This window comes from Adiantum capillus-veneris, chromosome 29 (assembly GCF_014529385.1).
Source record: "Adiantum capillus-veneris isolate H3 chromosome 29, ASM1452938v2, whole genome shotgun sequence".
In the NCBI taxonomy this organism is placed as follows: Eukaryota; Viridiplantae; Streptophyta; class Polypodiopsida; order Polypodiales; family Pteridaceae; genus Adiantum; species Adiantum capillus-veneris.
Genome location: NC_140959.1, coordinates 47,944,790 through 47,953,847, shown reverse-complemented (window position 1 = coordinate 47,953,847; position 9,058 = coordinate 47,944,790). Strand labels below are relative to the sequence as shown.

At 41.3% G+C, this 9,058-nt stretch overlaps 1 protein-coding gene across 2 annotated transcripts; it reads right to left on the bottom strand.

The window, feature by feature from the left end:
* Positions 1–4,416: 4,416 nt before the first annotated feature.
* Positions 4,417–8,222, bottom strand: FDH (formate dehydrogenase). 2 transcript variants are annotated; one of them, XM_086505456.1, is made up of 9 exons: positions 8,065–8,204; positions 7,277–7,324; positions 7,025–7,196; positions 6,260–6,445; positions 5,779–5,981; positions 5,457–5,608; positions 5,225–5,349; positions 4,880–4,992; positions 4,417–4,760 (listed from the first exon to the last, which is right to left on the bottom strand). In XM_086505456.1, the coding sequence occupies exons 1-9, from the start codon at positions 8,137–8,139 to the stop codon at positions 4,647–4,649; spliced, it is 1,188 nt and encodes a 395-aa protein (XP_086361582.1). In that variant the 5' UTR covers positions 8,140–8,204; the 3' UTR covers positions 4,417–4,646. The 2 variants fall into 2 exon arrangements, with proteins under 2 accessions (XP_086361582.1, XP_086361581.1); XM_086505455.1 differs by lacking the exon at positions 7,277–7,324 and having other exon boundaries at positions 8,065–8,222.
* Between the last annotated feature and the right edge of the window lie 836 nt (positions 8,223–9,058).

The following is a 9,058-nucleotide window of genomic DNA, read 5'->3' as shown; positions in this document are numbered from 1 at the left end:
AATACCCCCAATGAGCATTTTTCAGCATAGTGGTTGGAGGACTACATTAAAACATTTTTGAAAAACAAGCAATCAAGTGTACGACACGCAGCGACCAACCAGGTTGCAAATTCAGACAGGAGCTATCACAGAGGCAATATGGCATATGCGAAGTGGGAGTGGAACATGTAGGAAAATTAGACTCGTCCTATAGACAACAACACGAAGCTCGTGCCATATAAACTCCTACATACTATGGTTGGAATGATAAATATTTAAGTCTTTTTAAATGGAGCTTAAACTGTACAACAAATGTCTTAATTTATGAGTTTTATTTTTTATTTCTAACTTAGAAAAATATCACTCTGAGTCGCCCGATCAGAGAGATGGTTAAGTATAGAGAACAGCACACAGAATTCGATACTTGATGATGATTGTTGGAGAACCATCATCTCTCGCAAGTAATTCGACTCAACGATCGAATCTCTACAGGCAGTAAGTTTAAACAAATTATATTGTATTAATCGTTTTGAGTCGTTCATTTGTTTAATTTGATTTTGGTTAATGTAAAGTCAGGGTGATCAAATGCATGAACCTCTGGACGACGATGATGAGGAGAAAGAATTGAACATATAGAAAATTATTTGCAATTCTCTCTTTAAAGTCCCAATGTGACACAAGAAAAACTCTATCAGCATATGTATTCATCTTATTTGTAATTTTTTTAAATTATTGATCTTTTGCACTTTAAATTGTCACAATAAGATATATTTGAATTCTACTGGTTTTTTTTTTAGCACATTTTTTCAAAGAGCAATTGATATTTCAATTGTTTTATGCAGGTCAAAATTAAAGGTATTCATTTGGACCATCCAAAGTTGGGTGGCCCAAATGAGCAACTTTTTTTTTAATAGACACATAGCAATAATATCTGCGGTAATAGACACGGTAATAGTCGCAGATATATACCCGCGATTATTGTCGTCATATTGCTGACAAATCATTGCCGCTTTTATTACTGCCGACACAATTTTTTCTCTCCTCCTTTTCATTCGTTATTCCGTGATAATAGGGGCGGTTCTCAATTTTTCCTCTTATAGTGTAAGCGATGAAGTCATCAACAACAACATTCTCATCCCATTCTTGTTCAACTATAGTATCGTCAAGGGGCAAACCAACCACTATACATTGGAAATTCATATCCTCATGTGGCGAACATCGGTGGGCTCAAGCTCACTTGACAAAGATGATACCTACTATGCTCTTCTACAATCGTATGCTACTCCTATAATGAATAATTGGTCATCATATACATGGCTCCTTGACACATGTGCTACTCACCAAGTGACTTATCAAAAAGAGTGGTACACAAACATACACTTACCCATGCATTAGAGGTCTCTTTTGGAGAAGATGTGGAGATCCAACTCTCCGATGGTTGCAAGTCGACGATCCCTAACACAAGAAGTTTTGGACAAATTCTCTCAATAATTCCCGCATTGTGACTTAACTCAACGTCATGAGCTTCGGTGAGGGAGGCACTGCATACCTAGCTAGGTACGATTGGGGGCAGGGGACCGCCGGCCCCGAGGTGCGGATGTTCCTACATGAGAAAATTTCTAAATCTTCTTGTGTATATAATGTGTATTATGTTCTTAGTCTTGCAAATAATCTCATTTCTGTTAGTGAGCTTATAGATGAAAGTGTCGACCTTGAATTTATCCAAAATGGCTGCATGCTGCTTGCTTAAGCTCCCTCGCATCATATGAGCTTATGACACTCCATACTTATCAGAATGGAACTCTCTATCCTCTTAGCAGTTGTAGCTCCTCTTAGCATCATTTGTGCATACTTTTGCACAAGCTAGGTAGTGTCACCATCCTCAGTTCCGCCTGCGGCTGAAGCTGAGTCTTGCGCCACCACCCCCCAGCTATTGTATATGCACGACCATCCCATTTATCTGACACCGCTCCTCTACCTGCTTTGCCCAAGGAGCTCCCATTGCTACTGCTGGTCATCCATTCACCATTACATATAGAGTTTGGAGTTCCAGCTGCCATGAGTCACCCTTACCAAACGAGCGTCATCAGACTAGCAACATCAACCTCCAAACGAGCGTGACTTAGGTTGATGTTATTAGTCTGATCCCCAATAGTAGCCATGTCATGAAGCTCTGCCCAAATGCATGTTTCTATAGAATGCTTGAACTAGTTTTTGTTTTCGGACCTCGGGATGGGTACCGCTCGTCGTCTCCCCAAAACAAAACAGAGGAAATATGGGGGTACAAAATAAACGAAAGGGAAAGAGACGACAGTTGCACCCTTGAGCTTAAAACACCTCAACGACTTTCGGCTTGGAGGAATGATAGAGACTAAAGCTATGGTGATAGGGTAACTCTCTAAGCTGGGAGGTTGATTTTGGGGGCTAGCCACTCGCATTTGCAAAACTCATTCAGATGCTACAGGCTGAGGATGGTCTGCATCAAGTACAAAAATTCACATATTGGACTGTCAAATTTCAATTTTATTTATGACTAAAGACTTTCATGCATGAGAAAATCAGGGTCATCCATGCAATCTACACCCTCAAATGACATCTTAGTTTGGAGATCAACGAGTGTTAACATCAAGGAAGGAGACATAGCCTTGACACTATATACAACAGGCCATAAAGTGCACGGATCTTGAGGCAAAGTAAGGGCTCAAAAAAAATCATCGACATTGACCTGCCCCCTCGCGACTCAAGTTTTCAAACCGCTTACCTGCTCATTCACAAGAAGATTTAGAAATTTTCTCATGTAGGAAAAGGGAGCCTTTTTCAGTGTTTTTCATACAATACAAAACATCATGAGCTCCTGTTCGGGAGGCACCGCATACCTAGCTAGGTACGATTGGGGGCAGGGGACCGCCAGCCCCGTGGGGGGCCGGCGGTCCCCTGCCCCCAATCGTACCTAGCTAGGTATGCCGTGCCTCCCTCACAAAAGCTCATGATGTTGAGGTACGTCATAATGTGGGAATTATTGTGAGAATTTGTCCAAAACTTCTTGTGATTGGATACCTAGTGTTCTATCCACGCACCAATGTGGGTTTCCTTATCCCCCTCCCTACTTCAATTCCCTAAAACATAAACCGGCCCAGGCCAAAATAAACTTAAAGTAAACTCGGACCTATCGGACAGATCAAAAAAGCCATGACGATCGTGCCTCACTTCCCCTTTCATTGATCCAGCTACTTGGGGTTCATTCAAGACACCGTGGTATATAGTGCTCAGGAGAGTAGACAAGAATCAGTTTTTGTTATTAATAAATATGTAATTGCTGATGCAATTATTTGCAATTACTTTGGGAAGTGATTTAAAAGGTTTAAAGTAGCTTTGTATTTGTAGATGGTGAGAAGGCACATGGGAAACCTGGTCCTATGCAAGATGCCCGTAATCAGTTTCCTCATATCCGAACGGACGCCCTCAAGCTCCACGCACCAGACTCAACTAACTCCCACTGCAACATCCATGGCTTTGTTTCCTGTGCACCACTACACTTGCCCTCGGGATTTTTGAGAGACGTCAGTAATGATCTCCTATTTTGATGATTTTTTTGTGGGAGATTTAGCTCTTTGCAACTGCATGATTCACTGCTCCTATGTCAGATTCGATACCCGTAGCGTCGGTAAGTCTCGTATTCCATGGTGCCTGCATAAATTCAAAGCTTTTCTTTGTGATGGGGTTAGTGAAGGATTGGATTGATGATCTAGAAATAAGAACCAGACTGCTACATTCAGATCTAAGATGGGAGATGGCTGTGGAAAGAATGGGGCGGAGCAAGTAGCAGGTTTGTCGTAGCTACTTTTTTAGGCCGCAAGGGGAAAAGAGCCTCTATCACAGCAAGCTGGTGGGCCTCGGGGGAGTAAAAATCCTCTGTCATAGCTACTTCTTATACAAACCACAATAAAACTGAGAAGTCTTGTGATAAAGGCAAGAAGAAGCGACTCAAAAGCCAAGTGATTTTACTTGATGAACTCTTATATAGTGAGCTTCAGTTGGTGAGCTCCAAATCATTGAACTGTTGTTGCCTTTTTGATTTTCATCGGAAACCGTCTCTCTTCATTTCTTTCTTATTGTTCACTGAAATATCTCATAGGTTGCAAGAACAGAGCGAGAGCAAAAAAACAGAGGCGAGTGCTAGTGCAACTAGATATGGGGCGGTGATAGATTTCGAGTGCTCGTGCCTACGTGGCACAAGCAAACACCCTTCAAAGTTCAGGATCAGAGGAATCGGAGCATATTCGCTTATTCCACATGGCATTGAGTGCTCGAAATTTAACCGGATGGCTAGATATGTACATCAAGGTGGCCAATGGACTACGTTTCCCAAAGGAAAAAAAAAGGGGGCTGTTTATGGCACCAACAGCTACTTTTAAAGGGTCTTTAGGATCATTCGGCTCAGTCTACAAACTCATTTTTTATAAGATAAGCCCAAAATTTCCAAGTTTTTGTGATGTTGGAAGATAATTTCGCCAGAAATATGCTATAAAGTGCCCAAAAGATTCGGTCCAAATCCTATACTTCAGGTTTCTCAATAAGATTTATTCACCAACCCATCTTCACTTACAAGTCCTTGAATGGATCTTATTTTTTACCCTGCTGCTTCCTATCCCTCCAGCTTGGACACTTTACAGGTACTGGCTTGCTAACTTTCCGTCTTTCACGATGTAGTATGCCTCTGGGAAACTCTCCCCTTCGAAATGCTTGTCCAAGACATCCTTCACGCCTGCCGAATAGCGCACCTGCACAAATATCCTTCGATTCTTATGTGTGACACAACGTGTAATGTTTGAAATGAGAGACTAGAGTTCAAAATTGAGAGAGAATCAGAAAATTTTGCAGCGCTATAAAATTATGCTACCTGGGCATCAAGTGTTGTACCAGACACATGCGGTGTCATCGCATGGTATGGCATGATACGCCACGGGTGATCGGCGGGGGCTGGCTGTGGATACCAGACATCTCCACCATAGCCTGAAGCCAAGTACAAGGATAACTTTAGTGTGTGTGTGTGTGTGTGTGTGTGTTATAAATATATACATATACATACTGCACACATACATACATACACATACACATATATGCACACATACATATATAGCTGTGAAATTTGGATTAAGCATGGACTTATGTGATGATGGAACTTATTGTGGTGAAAAATTGTGTCCAAGGCTGCTAACATTAGCGTGTAACTAACGACTCTAACCTGCCAGATGGCCACTCTTTACAGCCTCTACAATTGCCTCCCGATCCATGACAGCCCCACGAGCATTGTTAACAATGATTGCTCCTTTCTTCATTTTTGATATGCGCTCCTTATTCATCATAGACCTGGTAATTTACAGAGGATGGGATCATCACATTGTCAATCGGATTAACAATGGTTGAAGATTCAAGACCCATGTTGCAAATTTGCAGTCATACAAACAGGAAAATACTTGGTCTTTTCAGTAAGTGGCACATTGAACACGACCACGTCACATTTTGGAAGCATCTCATCTAACTCCTTTTCCCATTTGGCGCCTGTTTCCTTTTCAAATTGCTCACCAACTGAGAACTTGTCGTGGTATAGAAGATTGCAATCGAAAGCCTGTGCGAAGACCGTCGGTTCAATCATGTCAGCCCTTCACAAATATACATACATACATACATACATCACACACGTGCACACACACACATGCATATGTATGTATACACATAACACACACACATAGATACATATATATATACATGCATACATACATACACACATCCCCTTACCTTCAAGCGTTTCAAAAGCTCCCTTCCTATGCGACCACACCCAACAGTCCCGACAGTCTTGCCTTCAAGATCATAGGCTCTATGAGATTGGGCTGCCACATTCCAATCTCCCTCACCTATCTGCTTATAACCAGGCAGGAAATTGCGAAGCAGAATGAGGATGCGCATGAGCTCATCTTCTGCCACGGAGACAACATTGCAACCTACAGACAAGAAAGCATTCAACAAGGCCTTGTTACAACAACCCTGTTAGTATAGCAAAGGAAGTTGATAGAAAGATCTATTCATTCTCATGCCATAGGCTCTTGGCCCCAAAAGCACTTAAAATTTATCGACTATTCAAAGTATAGCCCACAAGCAACTCACTGTATGTATGTATATGTATGTATACATACATATGTGTGTGTATGTGTATGTGTATGTATGTATGCATGTACTTACATATGTATGTATGAGAATAGACGAAAGGTGTCTCGCAAACCTGTGATTTCAGCAACGGTAATACCAGCGGCTGCTGCTGCCTTCAAGTCGACATGATCAGAACCCACCCCAGCTGTTAAGAGCAACTCTAGGTTCTTTGCCTTCTTTATCCTCTCCTCTGACATATATGCTGGATGGAAAGGCGTGCTTATGAGCACGTGCATATCGGGGATATGCTTCTCCAACTCTGCCAAAACCAAAACCATCATGATCTCTCTCTCTCTCTCTCTCTCTCTCTCTCTCTCTCTCTCTCTCTCTCTCTCTCTCTCTCTCTCACACACACACACACACACACACACACACACACATGCACATGTAGTTTTATATATATGCATATGCATATGTATATGTATATGTGTGTGTGTGTGTATATATATATATATATATTATATATATACATACATACATACATACATATATATATATATATATATATATATATATATATAAAGAAATTTGATGAGGACTTGAACCTGCACCCTCCTCGGTACAAAACGCAAACCTTAATCATTAAACTAACTTATGGATGATATAATTATTGTGGTCAAGCATGTTTCAATCCTGTAAAAGCATTATGCTTCTTCATGCACACACATACCATGTTCTTTATAAAACTGCAGGAGTCTTCAAAGTTACATATGAAATTCCTACTTCCATATATTCTCCAAAAAATCATGGACGCTGCTGCTCCTATGATGCTTTATAATAAAATTTCTGCATGATTCATCTCTTATGATGCTTGTGATGGTAAAATTTGCTAATTTACCGCAGTTTACGCCTTCCTTGTCTGCCGTCACAACATACTTATGGCCTTTGCCTTGCAGCCAGTCACGAATGCCGAGTGCATTTTCAGTGCATCCGAGAAATTTGGGGTTGTTGGCAGCATACTCTTTCCCCTCATACAACACTGCTACTATCTTTTTCGCGCCTTCCCCGCCCTGCACACATAGACAAATATATTCAAATCATGTAGCAAAATGGCCAAAAATTTCAAGAAATCAGTGACACAAAGCTTCACCTTGCGAGAGTAGGTCGGGCTTAGACTTCCCGGCTCGCTAAAGTTAGTCTACGAAAGATAGTTGTGATGTCATGCATGTCTTCAACAGAGAAAGAACGTATTTTTTTCCTTTCAGTGCAATTTATTTGAAGCTAGATTGTTAACATCAAATGCATTCCATGGAATTCACACGTCGAATTATTGCAGTTTATCAAGCCTTTAGCTAGATTCTCATGTTGATTTGGGCTCACAGGTCATCGCTACAGTCGAGGGGTTGGGGGCCGGCGAATCTAGACTGTTCACGGACATGACATTTTACACCGGAATTTTCCACAGATCAACCCTCTGACAAGCAACAATTCATCTGAATTTTAGCCTACAGCAGACAGCGTCGCACCACCCCAGCCCCTCTGATAAGCAACAAATGATCAATTTTAAGCACTAACATAGGTGCAGGCTTCGTGACCTGAATTACAACTTTCTCCTGATATAATTTTCCAAGCACGCGCAAAACCCTCGCAAAATCAGAATTTGATCAAGCTCTAAATAGTTTGAGAAGATGCAAGCTATTAGTCGAAGGGAAATTGCCAATTCGAAGCTGGCCGGTACCCATTCATGAGTCTGTGAAATTGCAGAAGAGAAGAAAATAGCATGGTTTAAGGTTTTGATTAATCCCACATGACAAACCAATTAGCTAATTTTGATGATCTCTGCTCAAAAAGTGATTAGATTTGCTTAACTCCGCAGGGCAAAGTTCCAAATTTGGTTAGTTTGAATGAAAATTTAAGGAGAGGAAACGGACGACCCACATGGATTCTTCTGCTTGAAAGAAGCCGAGAAGTAAGAGAACTGTTGTTGAGGGCAGTCTTTAGTGAGAGCGCCATCGCCCAAAATGCGGAGATCAAGCTCTGCTGGGTTTCACCTTCAAAGAAGAGCCGTAGACAGGCTACTTGCCCATAATGTAAAATGTAGTGTACCTTGGGCTTGGGGTTTTTACATTGAGGTCTCTATCAGGTAGCTGTGGGAACCTTTTTTAAATCGATGTTTATCTGCCTCGTAGTAGAGCATCAGCACTATAGGCTATACCGTGGGGCCTTGAATGAAACCCAAGCAATGGGATAGACCTCGCTGAAGTGAAGCAAGTTATAGCGACTTGTCACATTCGTCGGATTCGTTCCAATTTACTTTTGCTTGGAACTTATAAGAATGCGGAGTGGCAATGGGAGCAAGAAAACCCACACGTGCATGTAGATAGGGCACCAGTTTTTCAGTAGGCAAGTTAGGAGGTCGAACTCGAGTTATGAGTGAAGTAGGTCAGCATGTGCAATTTTGTTCATTCGTCTCGAGATTTTCATGCATTTGGTATCTGTCATCGATCCCACCGCTCGGGGTTCATTTAACACTCCGTGCCATATAGTGTCGTGGCTTGTATAGGACAAAAACCCTTACGTGATTGAGAAAAACCGTCTTCGCAATTCCTTTGTATGGTTTGCCTGAAAGAAGACTTTTAAAATTTGAGCTAGTTTTTACTATTTGTACACTGTTCTTCTCAAACTCCAGGCAGGGTTCTGCCCATTTTGTTTTGCTCTTAATCGGCAATTTTTAATTTCAAAGCGGCCTCTCATAAATTGCCCTAATGTACGATTTCAAAGAGCCTTGCTTCTAGACCTTCATCTTTTGTGCATGTTTGAATAGGTTTGTCTCTTGAACTTAATCCTTTGTATATGATTGAATAGACTAACCTCTTAGATCTCAATATGTCTGAACGATTTTGGAAACATTTCTTTTAGCTGGAATCTCTCC